The following is an 18231-nucleotide window of genomic DNA, read 5'->3' as shown; positions in this document are numbered from 1 at the left end:
ACAGACGGCTTATGTTCGTGTCTACGTTGTTTGACGCCGTATGTATTTTCTCCCCTGTGTGTGGGAACATTTGTTTTTTGTGTGAGTGTATATTAAAAACACCACTACCCTGTGTTCGCTGCTTCCTGCGCCTCATTCCTCCACCACGATTACCAAGCCGTAACACTGTGGTGAAATGCGAGGCATCCACTGGACAATACTTTGTCCAGGTACTGAGTGAAGTCCTGGAAAACATGAAGCTTGACATCAGCAAATGCATTGGCAATTCCACTGATGGAGCCTCCAGTGTAAAGGCCTATCTGCCTTGCTCTCTGAAAAGTCCACCAATCAAGTGCATGTGTGGTGCTTGCACACATTTTGAACCTTGTTAACAACATAGCTGTGTTCTTCCGTGAATCCTACCAGAGGATGAACATTTGCTGCGAAGGAGAGCAAGGACACAAGACACAGACATCTTGCTCACAGACATCTTGCTCCAATTGGAGAGACACACTGGTGGGATAAAGACAGTGCCTTAAAGAAGGTCTTTGGAGGTTTTGGAAATCCAGATGAGGGACTCTATGTTGATGTCCTTCTCACTTTTTCAACCATACAAGATCAGAAAAACATAAACACTACTGCACGTGTCAAGGCACAAGGATACATTTAGGGGTTGCTAAAGTATGAAACAATACTTACAGCTCAGATATTCCTCAGAATATTTCAGGTCACCTCACCAGTCTCAAAATATCTTCAAACAAGTGGAATGGACATTCTATCTGCGCATCGTATGTGTCACACCCTGATCTATTTCACCTGTCCTTGTGCTTGTCTCCACCCCCTCCAGGTGTCGCTTTTTAACCCTGGTGTATATATCCTTGTGTTTCATGTCTCTCTGTGCCAGTTCGTCTTGTTTGTCAAGTCAACCAGCGTTTTTGTGTCTCAGCTCCTGCTTTTCACAGTCTCTCTTTTCTCGCCCTCCGGGTTTTGACCTTTGCCTGTCCTCATTCTGAGCCCGCCTGCCTGACCACTCTGCCTGCCCCTGACCTCGAGCCTGCCTATCGCCTGGTACTGTTTGGACTGACCTGGTTTATGAACTCTCTACCATCTGCCTCCTGTGTCTGCATTTGGGTCTCGCCTGGTGTCCTTATAGTATGGTTGTGTCTACAGAGGAGCAGCTGAAAGGAATGGCAAGAGAAAAAGTCAAGGCAGCTGCAGACACATTTGTTCAATGGGCCAACAGGAAGTCGTAGGAACGGGATGAGGAAACAGAGCTGGAGTTAGAGACCACTCTGCCAACGAAAAGAGCTCGAAATAAGAAAGCCATGCCTAAAGAAATAGCATAATATGAGGCATTTACTGGGGCAGAGAGTGCATACAGGATTGGCATCCATAATCAAATTCTGGATACAGGTATAGATAACGTCCATCTGCGATTTCTGAGTAATGGTACTTTGTATGCCGACATGGCTCTTCTGGACCCTAAAAAATTGAGTCAGCTAACATCCAGTGCCAGTGGCCTTCCACAGACAGTCCTTCAAGAACTAAGCAAATGTTTGATCAAATTTGACAGCAGAGCAACGGTGGCCAATTTACAGAGTGAGCTCATGAGTCTGGCAGAACAGTGGACCAGGTTAAAACCTGTTGGGGATAGGGGGCAGTATTTGCACGGCCGGATAAAAAACATACCCGATTTAATCTGGTTACTACTCCTGCCCAGTAACTAGAATATGCATGTAATTAGTAGATTTGGATAGAAAACACTCTAAAGTTTCTAAAACTGTTTGAATGGTGTCTGTGAGTATAACAGAACTCATATGGCAGTCAAAACCCTGAGACAAATCCTAACAGGAAATGGAAATCTGATGTGTGGAATCACTTCAAACCTTTGCCATTGAAACACACAGGGACGTATTAATCATTTAGCACTTCCTAAGGCTTCCACTAGATGTCGACAGTCTTTACAAAGTGGTTTGAGTCTTCTATGGTAGAAACTGACCCAAAGAGAGGCTTGGGAAGTTGGTCACAGGGGGAGGGCCATTTACTACTATGACGCGGGCGCCCATGGCTACCCTCCCCTTTCAAAACGTTTAGTAAGACAATGCAATCGTCCGCCTTGAATATTATTGAAGCTCTGGTTGAAAAAGGCAGGAGGAAATTAAGACGAGGTGGAGATGGTGAACTAGAGCTGTTCATCTTGCAAGGACTGTCCACTGTGTTGCTACCGTATTCTTAGTCAGTACAACCTATTGACCGACGCATACCACATCCAGGGCCTTGCTTACAAGTTCCTACTTACCCTGTCAGTAACCCAGGTAGCTTGTGAGTGGGGCTTCTCTACTCTGAAATTCATCAAGAGTAGGCTCAGGAGCACTCTATCTCAACAGCACCTGGAGGCTTTTATGCTCATAGCTACTGAGTGAGATGTTTTAATGGCCCTGGACAGTGACCTGGTTATAGATGGCATTGATGAGAAAAGTAAGCTGCTGCAGAAATTGCTAATTTAAGGAGGTAGGAAATATGTTTATTTTAATTTTATTCTATGACTTGCCTACTCACCAGTCTTTTCACCAACACATTTCTTCCTGTATTATTTATTTTACTGGTCAGATGGTTCCAGAGATTCTTGCCACCTTGCTGCCAGCCCCATTGTGCCAATATGTGCTCCTTCTAGCCAGCCTCCTCCTAAGAGCAACACGTTCCCCTTATTCTATTTTACATCTATTTTACTAAAGTTATTGTTATAAATATTGTTCAGTAATCTTGTTTACATAAAGTGTGGCGTGGATAGTGGTGTATCACTGGTGGGGTTTTTGGTGGGCAGGTCTGAGTCAAAAAGTCCAGGGCCATTTTTCATTCCCAGTCCGTCCCTGGTCTTATCTAGTTGATTGTGGTCTGGTCTGGCACCGTGTGGCGTGGAAGAGTGGCACAGGAAGTCTCCAGGGGCGTGATGACCTTCCTGTAGCACGCACTTCCTGTCCTGGCGGCTCTATTGTTTCAGGGTTTAATGGCCCTGGTCAGGAAGTGAGCAGTGGAACCAAACCAACAAACCTAAGGAGACTAAAAGGGATCTCCCGGGTCGCCCTGGGCTCAGGAGACTTACAAGTATAAGGAGGGTCTAATTGCCCTCCTCCTGGTGAGACTCCATCCTCATCCGGATCCCCTCCAAACAATTGCGCCACCAGTGGCTTGGTGCCACACTCAACTTTTAGTGGCACCAAGATAAATAACATTTGGTGTAAGACAAGCTGTTGACAACATGAGTGGATGGAAACAAACCAGGATAGCATAACGGCTAGAGGAGTGTAGAGCGGTACAAGGGGGCAAAGCCCAGGCCTGACCCCTGATCCCAGCACCAGGCGGAGCAAACACTGTGACTTTACATACCTTTCATGCCTGATAAGTGCACAGTCACACACACTTCCACTATCATCTTCAGACAGTCTGACACTTCCTTTGAACTTCCAACCTCAGGAAGAACTGATGGTGTAGTGGTTTTACTGTGGACAGCCCAGCTCATACCATGACGACTGGGTGAGAGAGCAAGAGTGAGGCGGAGATAGCAAATATAATGTCTGTCACACGTCACCACACCATCCTGTCTGATTTTCTTACCTTCACACAAGGTTAGCAGAAGGTGTTAGAAGGAGAGGGAGAGTGATGAAAGGAAGGAATAAGAACATTTCCTATTTTTCCATTTCCTTCTCTCCCTCCACCTTAATTTATTTTTCTTAACTTAATTCAGAGTCCACAACCGCAGAGTAGCAACAGGCTGATGGACCATTATTATATATTTACAATTGGCCATTATCGAGTCACGGATTTCTGTTGCCGCTTTGAATTCTATAGCCCTCTTTACTCTGTCTCTCACAACCACACACAACTTCTTCCTCTCCTAGAAATTGGTGAGTGATAACATAATCAATCCCTCTGTGTCAGTGTAATCTCCCAAAACATTCCAGAGAAACAAAGACACTTGATTAAGTCTTTGAATTATTGTGATGTAGGACCTGTCAACTTCCTCCTGAACACACGACAATTCCGCAGTCAAGTGACTGAGACAGCAGACTTCCCTGGTTCTTGATTAACCATTACATTATCTAATTTCATTACAATTACAAATTGCGATATGCAGACAGTGGAAGTGAGTCCCAATTCATATTTTTATGCGGAATATTACTTAGAAATATTGCTGCTTGGCATACCTATTGGGATCTTTGGATGAAAGCAAGAAGACTAGTGTATGGGGACCCGAAGCTGGCAAATTAAATGAGAATGATGTAACAGTATGTCACTGCGTACTTCACTCCAAACGACCCCTCTATGTGTCCATGCAGTCACCATCCCACTGGGCAAAAACTGGTTGAATCAACGTTGTTTTCACGTCATTTCAACAAACAACTTTGCAAAACTCATCAACTTAAAAGTATTTTGGGACTTTTTTTCACCCAATTTTTCACCCAAATCCAATGACATGGCTCAAATTTTGGTTCATTTCTTGTTAGTTGACAATCCAATCAAATGTAAATCAAAGTACTTTGAGCAACATTTGTGCCCAGTGGGATATCTATAAGTGAACACTATTGAGATACTATACTTCTCTTAGACTGTGGCTACTATCAACCCATTCATACTGAATTTCTGTTTTGCTTCATTTGCCATCATAGCCACAGCACACAAAACAAACCCAATACGGCCTTCTTGAAAGGTGGGATGAGATCAGCAAGAGCCTCTTGTATCGCAGCTTAGGCCTGCAGGGATCTGACCAGAAATATGGTATTGTTTATCTGATGACTCAAAAGACAATTTCAAAAGCTTTAGATGGATATATACCTGATACAAACAAACAACACAAACAGCTTGGGGAGCCTTGGAAAATGCCCCAGGGAGAAAAGAGCTGGTCAATTCAACAGTGGAACTGACTTTTAGATCAAAGATGAGATGGTACAAGAGGCCACACCAGAGCTTTGAATTAAAGTTACTCGGAACATTGAGTCCCACAGACTATTGGTTTTATAATCACTTTTCTCATTTCTGTCTGTGGGGGAACCTTGCCTCAGTTCAATATTTTCATCATAGTGTGAACAAACCATTAGGTTTACCCTACCATAAAGACTCCTTATATAAAAGGCTCTGACCACGAGAAACATTTCCTTGATTCCATCCTGAGATGATAACAGGCATTATCCCTAACATTTCAACATCAAGGTAAACTACTGTACTATCTAAATGAATTGTGAGTGCTGAAAATGGTGGAAAACAGTCTAAAAAGGGTCAGCTTTCAAAATGTAAAATGCTCTATGCTAATTGAGAGATACAAGAGTCTTTTGAATTTAGTCCTGTGCTATCTCTCCCTAAGAACAAATGTTGAAGGTTGTGTTGTTTTTTATGACACATCAAGTTCTGACATCATGATTTTCCTCAGCAGGAGATGCACTCAGAGAGACTATGTGCATGTGCGTGTGCGCGTGTGTGTGTGTGTGTGTATGTGCGTGTGTGTGTGTGTGTGTGCGTGTGTTCATGCTAGACACCCTGGAAGCTAATTGTTCCTCAATGTGGTAGAGAACTCTGTGGATTTGTCCCAGGCATGGAACTACCAGCCATGACTAAACTACAATCCAGTGTCTAGTTTAGAGCATTTCTTTTCTAAACAATCTTAGAAAAAGGGTTCCAAAAGGGTTCTTTGGCTGTCCCCATAGGATAACCTTTTCTTGGTTCCATATAGAAACCTTTCTGGTTTCAAAAAAATTCTAGCTGGAACCAAAAGGGTTCTTCAAAGGGTTATTCTATTGGGACAACAGAAGAATGCTTTTAGGTTCTAGATAGCACCTTTTTTTCTAAGAGTGTATATACAATATCATACAGAAAACATCCAATTATACAATGTCTAACTATAAAAAGCTTTGTTAGATGTTAAACTAGGATGGGAGTGCGTTCAAAGCTGAACCATTACGGCAGAAGCAGCCTCCGTCCCTCCCAGGACTCCAGACTCCACCTGTGATGAACAGCAGGCCTAAACTCACGAAGATAACTCAATGTGTGTGTTGACTCGTCTGTGTGTAATCATGCAAACCAACAAATCTAAAACCAACCACAACCATCACCACTACCATCTCCCCCAGGCTCGAAGGCAAACTTATAGGCCTACATGTCTGGCTCCCCTCCTTCTCCTTGCCTCTCCAGGATTCCAGGATATTAATTTTTAACTAATGCCAGATGGACTGGGCCGAGGGGGCTGAGGGGAAGGAAAGGGAAAGGCAAGGCTGGGCACGGCCTTGTGGGTAGTTTAGTTCAGCATGGCCACCTTCTGCCTCAGCAACCATAGCGACAGGAGGAGGCGAGCTAGAAGAGATGGAAGCTCCAGGGTCTTGCGTCACCCTTTTGGGAAGTCCAAGCTATGGGGTGAAGGGGTCATGTCGAGGCAAGGGTGATGTCAACAACCCCATAGAGTTACAGGTCCCTCTTAACACTGGGACAACAAGCTCAACTGCCAAAACTCTCTCGCTCATCAACATTTTCTACAATCTCTACAAAGATCTGCCACCATGAAAGGTAATTGAAAAATCACCCCCTCCCTTTCGCAGGTAGTGTGATGTTCTTTGAACTGTGTATAGATATTTCTTTATAGACAGGTAATCCCCTTGGGATGAATTGAGTGCTCCTATCTCATCAAGCAATTGGGTGCTGTACATTTCCTCAACTAATGATTAACAACCCAAGCGTTTCTTTTGGATATGCAGTGAATAGCTTTTCTACTCGCATACTGTACTCTCCCTAACATATAGAAGTTATGTAATCACTGGGCATGTGGGTGTGTGTAGTGAAAAGGAAAATAACTCAGCCTTTCTTTGATAGTGATTATCTTTACTGTATGGCTTTGACAGAAGATAGAGTTTCTCATCAATAAGATGAATGGGACTGATACTGAACCACCTGTGAAGCTACACTGTCCTTGATTAAAACAGCCCGTTCCAAAATATAACTGATTAGCATACCAAGGTGAGGGTGGGGGTGAGGAGAGCAAAGAGAAGGGCAAAATGGAGGTAGGGAAGAGAGGGGGTGGCAAGGGGAGAGCTGTGTCCACATGGGTTCATCATTTTAGTGATACATTTTAGTGATATATTTGCTAACATCAAAGTCCAAATCAAAAGTCACTTTCACACTTTTTCTAAGTCACCTCAGAAACTTTACATTCAGGTCAGGAATGTGTGTGAATATACAGTTAAAGTCGGAAGTTTACATACACTTAGGTTGGAGTCATTAAAACTCGTTTTTCAACCACTCCACAAATTTCTTGTTAACAAACTATAGTTTTGGCAAGTCGGTTAGGACATCTACTTTGTGCATGACACAAGTCATTTTTCCAACAATTGTTTACAGACAGATTATTTCACTTATAATTCACTGTATCACAATTCCAGTGGGTCAGAAGTTTACATACACTAACTTGACTGTGCCTTTAAACAGCTTGGAAAATTCCAGAAAATGATGTCATAGCTTTAGAAGCGTTTCATCAAATCAAATCAAATGTATTTATATAGCCCTTCTTACATCAGCTGATATCTCAAAGTGCTGTACAGAAACCCAGCCTAAAACCCCAAACAGCAAGCAATGCAGGTGTAGAAGCACGGTGGCTAGGAAAAACTCCCTAGAAAGGACAAAACCTAGGAAGAAACCTAGAGAGGAACCAGGCTATGAGGGGTGGCCAGTCCTCTTCTGGCTGTGCCGGGTGGAGATTATAACAGCACATGGCCAAGATGTTCAAATGTTCATAAATGACCAGCATGGTCAAATGATAATAATCATAGTAGTTGTCGAGGGTGCAACACGTCAGTAACACAAGAGTAAGTGTCAGTTGGCTTTTTCATAGACAATCTTTGAGAGTGTTTGGCTAAGGGGTATGTAAACTTCTGACTTCAACTGTAGGTTGATAAACGCCTCATTCACATGATTCCATGGCTTGTGTAATTAAACTGATTGAAATTAAACAAGAACCAATCTGGTCTTTCATAATACCAAATATTGTGAAAAAAGGTTACGACATTGATAAATGTCTTGTGTTCTGTCCAACCATTTCATCAAGTAGATAAAAAGTTCAGACTTTGCCAAATGTTTTTGGCTGTTGCTCTTTTTGTGTGCAGTCAATTGGGTTGCTTACACACACACACACACACACACACACACACACGATGTGGGGAAGATTACTACTCCAGATGTTAAAAACAGCTAACCAAACAGAGCTGTCCTGAAATAAATGCTGCTCCTTCCACACACAGCATTCATTTATTGATTAGTCTATGTAGGCTTACCTCTTCAGAGGAGAACTACTCCTACTGTAGCCTAAGTGAAATGGCGTTCAATTAGTGATGCTACGCGCTCTGAAACCTTGAAGTAGTTGTTTTGCTTGCCCTGCAAGGGCCCACGGCTTTTGTGAAGCGATAGGTAACGATGCTTCCTGGGTGACAGTTGTCGATGTGTTCATAGGGTCCCTGGTTCGAGCCCAGGTTGGGATAAGGAGAGGAACGGAAGCTACACTGTTACACTACTAATACAGAGACAGCGATTTGTTATTCCCAGAAAAACTTTTTCTGACAGGAAATAACATTAACAGGTTAATTTTAAGGAATTAACACCAAAATAATTGACAAGAAGTGCAGTCGACTGTGTGAATCCACTCATAAAATATGTATGACCAGTGGACTGGAGGAAATCCTTCACAAGATTCAACTCTTCCTTTCTTTATAAGATTATCTCATAAAAACATCATGATCAATTATTGTAATTATGGTCATGGTTATTGCATCTGATAAATGCTGTGCTTGTGAAAGGACTCTTGGGTGAAACAAAAGGCAGATTTTTTGTTGTTGTTGACATTTCAGCAAATGGCCCCTTATTAAATTTCACACACCATGTACACCCACCCAGTCCACCGGGCTTAGCTCTTCTACAAGTTATATGATGAGTTACCAACGTTGAGTTATTTAAACCCTTAAACTTGATCAATATTCAATACACCATCATCTCCATCCTGCTCACAGCAGTGCAGCGGTGGTTGGTTGGTAAGAATCCTATTTTGAAAGGAGCTGGAACGGGGTCAAAGTGCTCAATCAGCTAAAGGGCTTTCCGAGCACATTTGTAGTGTTCCTATAAAATCAGTTTTATTTAATTTTTTTGCCTAATTACGTTTAGTGTTTCCCAAATAAATTTTTCTCCATTTTGTTTTCCCTATTTTCAGGTTTTTGCTTTCAAAATATTATTTTTGTTATACAAAAACAACAACTCCTCATGAAGGGTGCCAGTTGCTCACGGGTCTGCACACCCACATCCATGTGTAACAAGTTGAGATAGCTCGCAGCTAAACTAATTTAGCAATCTAAAATAATTTTTGCTGACATGGGCTAATTGACTGACTATCAGTGACTGACAAATAGGGTTGCAAAGGTTCGGAAACTTTCCGGTAAATTTCCGGAAATGTTCCATGGGAGCCCTGGAATTTTGGGAATTTTGCTTAAATTCATCAAAAAAGTTAGCTTATAACAGTGAACCTTTTTTTGTGGGATACACAAGGCAATTCTAGGTCTTGTGGCATATTTTTGTTAAACTATCCCCAATTCAATGGAATTGCAACCCTCTGCATGCACAGTGCATTCTTCCATCACATGTGCAGTGCACTCTTCCATCATATGTACAGCTGATTCTCAAGATCCTGCACACTAATGAGATGCTATTGAGCCCACACTACTACACTGTCTGAGCCAAGGACTACATGCTTTCTGGTAAGTTTTGATTACAATACTGGGTGGGGTGAATATATTTTATATGACATACATGATTTTTTGTTAACTAGTGAATAGTAGCCTACAGCAAAGTGTGTTTAATCATTTCTAACTTGTTCATAATTTCTGCTAGTTCGTTTTTGCTACCATGTGGGTTTTAGCTTGCTAATTGAGGAGTGTTAATTCACCTGTTTCCATATATGTTTCATTTTAAAACATTTATCTTACAAAGGAGTTGTTTAATCTAACTGCTTAACTATTTTTTTCCTAATCTTTACAGGAAAATGTGTGGAGACATTTCACTGCAGCTAATGTAGAATGAAAAGCTGTGTACATTTGCAAATACTGTGCCAAATCATATGTGAAGAATGCAACGAAGATGCAGAATCATCTGGCCAAGTGCATAAAGTTCCCTCAGCGCTCACAACAGGCAACCTCTGACAAAAGTCCCTCTACTTCTATTCGAGGTGAAAATGATGAATCATTCACCTTATCCATAGCAGCAGCTCATGGTCCTCCTGGAATCAGAAGTTTTTTTGACTCAATGGAGGAACGTAGTCAGAGAAATGCTGATGAATGTCTTGCTCGAGCTGTGTACGCAACTGGTTCACCTCTGATGCTCACAGGAAATGTGTATTGGAAGAGATTTCTGAATGTTCTACGCCCAGCATACACCCCTCCAACCAGACATGCTTTATCTACTCATTTGCTGGATGCAGAGTTCAACAGAGTTCAAGTGAAGGTCAAGCAAATCATAGAGAAAGCAGACTGTATTGCAATCATCTCTGATGGGTGGTCGAATGTTCGTGGGCAAGGAATAATTAACTACATCTCCACCCCTCAACCAGTATTCTACAAGAGCACAGACACAAGGGACAACAGACACACCGGTCTCTACATTGCAGATGAGCCAAAGGCAGTCATCAATGACCTTGGACCACAGAAGGTATTTGCACTGGTGACAGAATGCTGTGAACATGAAGGCTGATTGGTCTAAAGTGGAGGAGTCCTACCCTAACATCACACCCATTGGCTGTGCTGCTCATGCATTGAATCTGCTCAAGGACATCATGGCACTGAAAGCAATGAATACACTCTACAAGAGAGCCAATGAAATGGTTAGGTATGTGAAGGGTCATGAAGGTATAGCAACAATCTACCTCACCAAGCAAAGTGAGAAGAAAAATAACACCACATTGAAGCTGCCCGGCAACACCTATTGGGGTGGTGTTGTCATCATGTTTGACAGTCTCCTGAAGGACAAGAAGTCTCTCCAAGAAATGGCCATATCACAGTCTGCCGATATGGACAGCCCCATCAAGAGGATCCTCCTGGATGATGCACTTTGGGAGAGTGGTAAGCAGCCTGAAACTCCTGAAACCTATAGCAGTAGCCATTGCACGGATTGAGGGAGACAATGTCATCCTGTCTGATGTTCAGACTCTGCTTGCAGATGTAAGAGAAGAAATCCGTACTGCCCTGCCCACTTCACTGTTGATCCAAGCAGAGGAAACTGCAGTTCTGAAATACATCAAAAAGCGTGAAGACTTCTACCTGAAGCCCATACACGCCACAGCGTACATGTTGGACCCCAAGTATGCTGGCAAGAGCATCCTGTCTGGTGCAGAGATCAACAAGGCCTATGGTGTCATCACTACCGTCTCTCGCCACCTTGGCCTGGATGAGGGCAAGGTTCTTGGCAGTCTGGCGAAGTACACTTCCAAGCAAGGGCTTTGGGATGGAGATGCAATATGGCAGTCGTGCCATCATATCTCATCAGCCACCTGGGGGAAGGGACTTTGTGGATCTGAGGCTCTTTCCCCTGTTGCCTCCATCATCCTCCAAATCCCACCAACATCAGCCGCCTCAGAGCGCAACTGGTCCTTGTTTGGGAACACACACACCAAAAGCACGCAACAGGCGGACCAATACAAGGGTTGAAAAATTGGTGGCCATCCGGGCAAATGTGAGGCTTTTTGAGCCTGACAACGAGCCATCCTCAACAAGGTTGGAAAGTGACAGTGAAGATGAGGCCTCAGAGTCTGATGTTCAAGAGGTGGACATTGAGGTGGTCCAGGGAGAAGACATGGAAGCCTGAGAGGAAGACAACCAAAGCTTTAGTTTCTAGACTATGATTTTACAGAATAGTCAACTCATTTAATTAAAGTTCAATTCATAACTAAAAATGTTTTTATTTCTATTGGAAGGATTCAATCATTTTCAATTATGTCTACTTATGATAAGGAAAAATGTTTATGTTCCTGTCTCCATATGATATGGTAAATATATCCAATGCAAAAAACATCTACATTTAAATGGTATTAATTTTAATCCCGTTAATTCCTATATATTCCAAATACATCCCACGGAAAGTTTCCACCTCTGAATATTCCCCAAAATGTGCAACCCTACTAACAAAACAAGAGAAAAACTGCTGATCCACAACCATATTTTGAAATTGCACCTTGTATATTCTAGTATTCTAACTCGCAACAGAAAGTTGAGACCTCGACTCATCCCTGTTCTAAAACCACAACAATGCTTAAACCACATCAGGAGACCACTTTTAAGGTCTGTGGAAAATCTAAGACATTTTCATTTTTGGGTGTAGACACACACACACACACAAGGAGATATGAGAGACCGCACTTTCAGTCTTTTCTCCTGGATTATTGTTAAGTCCCCTGAAGCAACAATGAAACCAGTCCAAAACAATCCAAGCCATGTTCTTTTTCAGTAAAAGGGGCAATTGGCTAAAGCAACAGTTGTTGAGACAATGAATGCACCCAAACAACAGACTGAGGTCCCTGCAGCACGCAAACCGTCTCTGGCGTCATTTCCTCATCATAATGGTGTGCGTATTTATTTATTGGTCCCTAGGGATGGCGGCAGGGGGTGGGGAGGTGGGGGAACATATTGTGAAAGGCTTCCTCTCTCTTGATGAGTGCTGAGGAAAAGGTCACAGCACTGCTGGTGAGTGTGACAGATGTGTGTCTATGTGTTACGGTGGGCTGGGGGGGGCTGTTACAATATCTTTTCGCACCACACACACTTTTTTTTTGCACATTGAGCACCTCTGTCCCTCACTCTCTCCAACCATAGCGTGAGATCGGTGTTGGTGTTGTTGTGATATTACTTGTCTCTGAGCTGAGAAGAGCAATGCATGAAATCTGAATATAAAGCAGGTCTGTCTGATCCTCAAACCATCTGCTGTTCTGAAACAAACTGACAACCACCACAACATGTAAATCAACTGCTGATTGTGTGCTCTGACAGAATAGAGTTACAATCAGGAACATAATTAGGAAGTATTTTTGTACTCTCATATACTGTGTAGGCTAACCCAAATGTTCCACTTGCTACTTTATGACTTAGTCTTTTCTTCTTCGAGTCAGTCATATTTCCACTATAACTCTTCCATGGGTATTCTTCTAAATGGAGTTGTACAAATGGCTGTTTCAAGCATTGGAGATTTGCTGATAAATAAATGGGAGTTTAGTTTATTTTGATTCCTAACTGGGCCATGGCAGAGCGTATATTCAGGAAACAGCCTTTTTACTCAGATATTAATTATATTTTACACTGGTCCCAATCTAATGAACCATTGCATCCCCTATGATGACTTTTTCCCAGGCAGGTGTATGAGCAATAAAAAACATATGTCTACGAAGGTCTTTGGGTTAAACATTTCCTGACTGTTAATGCTAAATAGACACTTTAAAGTGGCAATCAGTAGTTAAAAAAATAAAGTAATCTCTGTTTCGGTAAAAAGCTGAGGGATGGGCCTGGAGAAATGTAACCACTCTCAAATTCATAGACAGAGCTATGGATGCCAGGACTGACCATCCATGATATTAAAATAATAGATTTAACCATGTTTTGCGGTTATATAGTTTATATTTACTTTGTTTACAAACACTGGAGTAAAACAAGCTTGTATTTTGGGTTCTGATGGGGTATGGCAGTTGGACTAAGCTCATGAGGCATTTATAAATTATATTTTTCAAGAATCAATATAATTCATTTATAAGTCAAAACATGGATGTAGCAACTGCAGATTGCCCCTTTAACCTAAATACATAAAACAACTCATAAGTTCTGCGCACACAGGTCAACTGCACTCCATCAAAATGCATGGCTTAGTGTGGCCATTCTACCAGATCTCAGTTAGACAACCTTAACTAAAAGCCCTAATCAATCACACCATGATGCCTGTGAATTTGGAATAAGCCAAAGACAACAGTCTTCTGGCGTTCCATAAAGTACACATCTGGATACATGTAACCAAAACAGCAAAGTTCACAGTGTGAAAACAAAAAGAAACATGGTAAGTCACACATGCTTTCTTGTTGAACAGAAATACTCATATTTAGTATTTGTTCCAGGACATGGATTACCCGTTTTGTTTGAACAAATCCCTAATTTGACCAAGTCCACAATTTGCTCACCTCTGGTTAAATATGATGAACTGCAAAACAACAAAAAGCAAAGGGCCAAGGTAATTAGACCAATGACAGAGTCTGTTTAACAGGAAATACCTACAGATCTGATATGTTGACTGCAGCTCCCTTATAATGTCGCAGGGCTCTTGACCTCTGTTAATAATTGTCTTCTCTGGAGACGTTTTTATACCCGTGTGGGAACGGGAGAGGGAAGCTCATAGAGAACCAATCGAGAGGCTTATCTATCTATTTGTTGACTCACTTGACTTTGTAAAGAAAGTGATAGATTGGAGTAGCAATGAATTATATTTGCTTTGTACTCATTGTGTCCATTTCCTCAAAGGCAGCAGAAGGGTAAACTGAACCAAAATACAGTGAAAAAATTGAGGGCAAAAATTTGAGGGGTTTCATAAAACTGCTGTATCATCTAATGACGCCGATCTTATCTCTGTCTGTCCTGGGGACAGGCCATTTGCAACAGTGAGTTGTCTGATCTGCACAGCGTCGATTGAGCTCATAATTCTTGCTCAGGCTGCCAGCGCATCCATGCCCTGCAGCAAGGATCAAAAGCTAATATCCACGCTTAACAAACCATGCTGCTACGAATCATTCAGAGGGCAGGAGCCATCAAATATCATAGGTAATAAGTGAGACACATACACACACACAATCGTAAATGTGAAAACAAGCACATACAGTTTAGCTATTTTTGTACAGCTGTGTCAACAAAGAAATCTATGTCATGAGGGCTTAGGCTGAATAAATAACATGGACCAAGAAGGTTATTTTTAGGCTGTTCTTAGGCTGACAAGCATAACCATAATGAAATAAGTTCCAGACAGAAATTAAAACGAAAAGACACTGTGCCAACCCACTGAACATTAACGGATTTGCTCTCACAATATGTAGAATACAAAGCTGTGAATAAAGTGTAGTGAATATAGGGGACCCACCTCGGCCATCTTGCTTGATGTTGTGGAGCAGGTCAGAGTAGTTGACTGGTCCAGTGTTCTCCTCAAACACCAGGTCCACCGAGGTGATGTTGTTCAAGTGCAGCTCTGTGTAGAGGCCCTCCACAGCGAAGTAGCACGGTCGGTCGTCCTTCTTGTTGTCACTGAACATGAGCAGCACCTGCTCCTTCCACTCAAAGTGCTTGCAGATATGGAGGCCGAACTTGCCCAGCTTCTTGTGCGTGGGGCCCGTGTTGGTGATGGACGGATACATGTTGATGCCGTTGAAGCCCACGGCTGGGGCGCCCGCCGTTACCATGGGGATGTCCCAGTGGGTGGTGAAGAGGCCCACTGGGGAGGAGGTGTAGTCACAGCCCGGCCCGATGAAAGCCCAGGGGTCGTGGGCGAACTTGAGGTCAACAGCCATGAGTGGGGCGATGGACTCAGAGCAGATGCCCTCCTCGTTCTCGCTGTTCTCAAACACGTAACCCAGGTGGTGGCCAGGGAGGAGCGCTGGGTCAGTGTTGATGGTGTCAATGGCTCGGTCCAGAGCCGGACCTACACGGGGCCAGGCCCAGGGGTAGGCAGTGTTTCTCTGTGGTAGGATGATGGCCAGCGTGATGTTCCGGTGCTGCCGATGGTCCCGGTGCTCTCTGGGGTGTCGGTGTGAATCACGGTGCCGGGAGGACTTGCCAGACTGGACCCACTGGAGACAGGCACCCAGCAGCAGAAGAAGAACCAGCAACAGTTTCTCTCCCTGCATCCTCATCCTGCTAGGCTGTTGAATAATGTCCTTGTGAATTATTTATCCTGTTGAGCTTAAGAGGGAGACATAGGGAGACTATTCTACACACACACAGACACGCACGAAAGGCTCAGTTTGGAGTCTCTTCATGTCGGTTCAACTCTGTTCAAAGAGCTGTTTTGCTTCTTCACAGCTGAATTCCCTCAAACTATTTTTCTTCATGTCACGTTTGAGTGGCCTACCATGTTATAGTTGCACTACCATGTTATAGAACATATGTGAGAGGGTGACTCCCTTATACCAGACTGGAGTTACTGAGTTACTGGGCAGTTCTGTCCCCTCAAATCAGATTTATACTCAGGAGTTGAGAATATAAACGGAATAATTAAAGAATGTCAAAGTGTGACAAAATACTTGTCACAGCTCCCTTTAGTAAGTTATGGTGAAGGTGAACTTTCCTAGACAACTACATGGTTGTTAATTGCCTCTATCAAACTGGTAGACCATTAAGCTTGCACCTGACAGGATATGCATTGATTTAATTGTTTAACTGAACTCGTTGAGATTTGTTTAGCATCAAAGCCTGGTACACCAACAAATACCTAAACAATGGAGCAATAATCGAAGGTGCTTTGCATGGCATTTCACATGTATGTAGGCTAGATAGAACAGTGTTCAGTCTGACGGCAATTACTTTGATTCATTTGAAGATATAGGCTAACGTTACATCTTGTTTATAAAGTATTTTATCAAAAACAAACACAATTGAGTAATAGGGCGTTTAGGGTTGTGATAAACTGATGTCTGAAATCAGATAAAGGATTTTTCTAGTAGATAACAAATATTTCAAACTTCTAAATGTATACATAACAAAACCTTAAAACGTTATAAGGACGGTATACCTGGTTTTGTACAGCTATTAGCCTTATATTAGGCCTAAAGATTTGTTCTCACATCATAGCCTAATGTTACACTCAAAAGTCATTTTGGAGTACATGTGGTGCACTGTCTGGCTGTAGACGGTATAATTTAACATGGATTAAAATGTGTTGCAGCTACAAAAACATATTTGACATTTGCCTAAATACAATACAATTACCTTAAATCGAGTTTTCTCCCTCCATGTCAAGCTCCGGTGTATGCCGACGTCTTGGCATGTGTGACTGTCGGTGACTGAGGTGAAATACCCGCTGGGAGGCTCGAGCTGTGCGTGGGCAGAGGTGCTGATGGGCAAGCGAAACCCGCGAAAAGGCAACGCTTGGTTCACGAAAGCGGGGGATATCGGCCAAAAAAACCTCTATCAAGTTTTTCCTTTTAGTTGCGCACAAAGAACCCAGAAGAAAAAAAAATAGGAGAATCAACAGAATGAATGCACAGCCAGTCAGTAATTTGAGAGGTACTAGCTCCCACCTCTTATTACCAAAGAAAACAGACTGGACAAAGTTGACGTTGGCTTTCCTGATTCAATTATTTCAGGCTAAGCAAAGACAGTCCTTGATTATATGCTGTGTCAGACAGAAAATATGCCTGATGTTTCATAGTTGTAGAATGATAACTTTTTGCCTGAATTAGAAAATATTCCAGGAAAAGGCTAGCAAAGTACCAGCACTGCTCAGCACCTTTAGCTCTGTTGCGGATCCCCAACTCAGGGAAGCTGATTCTAGGCCTGCATTGGTCAGCTGTTGAACTCCAGGGTCAGGAAATCCCACCGCATCAGGTAGAGAAAACGAGATGACAACAGTAGTGTGCCGTCACACACCAGGAAAATCCTCTACAGCCACAGGTCAAAGAAACACGCACACACACACTCTGCCTCCCTTCGTCTGGTCTGAGGGTGTGTCCGGATCCTCACACAGATGTAGATCCCTGTGTCTGTGTGTGTATGTCTGGTTTCATGCCAGTATTCCTTGTACTCTGTCTATTTCAGTGTTACGCTGGATAGCTTGAGGCTATGGAAGTTCCAAATGAGGCAGCCTTGGCCAGTCGGAGTAGAGACTGACTGCCTGCCGCCGGAACAGAGTGTAAGTGCTTGTATGAAAGTGTGTGTGTTCACCTCGTGGCGGCGTCTTTCTCAGGCACCGGTAGGCTTTCGTTTCCACTGGAGCGGGAGAGAAGGAGAGAGAATGCGAGAAATAAGGAGTGGATCTATACAAATATGTATTCTCAAGCAATTAGCACAGTGGTAAATAATTCTACCACAGAGAAGCTGTATTTAAAAGCATGTCCAACAGTCTATGTTGAGAGTAATGTTACCAGTTGTTGAGTGCATGCATCTTTCTCATAAAATATCGGGGGTTGAACATGTATATCAGGTTACACACACACACGGTAGGTTTACT

The 18231-nt window shown here is 42.8% G+C and overlaps 1 protein-coding gene across 4 annotated transcripts in view; it reads right to left on the bottom strand.

Annotated features, from left to right (window-relative positions):
* LOC115176751 (atrial natriuretic peptide receptor 1) overlaps window positions 1-17895 on the bottom strand; it is a 56898-nt gene extending 39003 nt beyond the window's left edge. The window contains exons 1-2 of one of the 4 annotated variants that reach the window (XM_029737008.1): window positions 16992-17895; window positions 15151-15965 (exon numbers count right to left, since the gene is read on the bottom strand). In XM_029737008.1, coding sequence (XP_029592868.1) covers window positions 15151-15916 — 766 coding nt within the window. In that variant the 5' untranslated portion in view covers window positions 15917-15965; window positions 16992-17895. Of the gene's footprint in view, window positions 1-1064; window positions 1134-15150; window positions 15966-16991 lie in introns of those variants that run through there. The other 3 variants (XM_029737007.1, XM_029737010.1, XM_029737009.1) reach the window with 3 other exon arrangements.
* Between the last annotated feature and the right edge of the window lie 336 nt (window positions 17896-18231).

Source organism: Salmo trutta, chromosome 37 (genome assembly GCF_901001165.1).
Source record: "Salmo trutta chromosome 37, fSalTru1.1, whole genome shotgun sequence".
Taxonomy (NCBI): domain Eukaryota; kingdom Metazoa; phylum Chordata; class Actinopteri; order Salmoniformes; family Salmonidae; genus Salmo; species Salmo trutta.
This window is presented reverse-complemented; position numbering and strand designations above follow the sequence as displayed.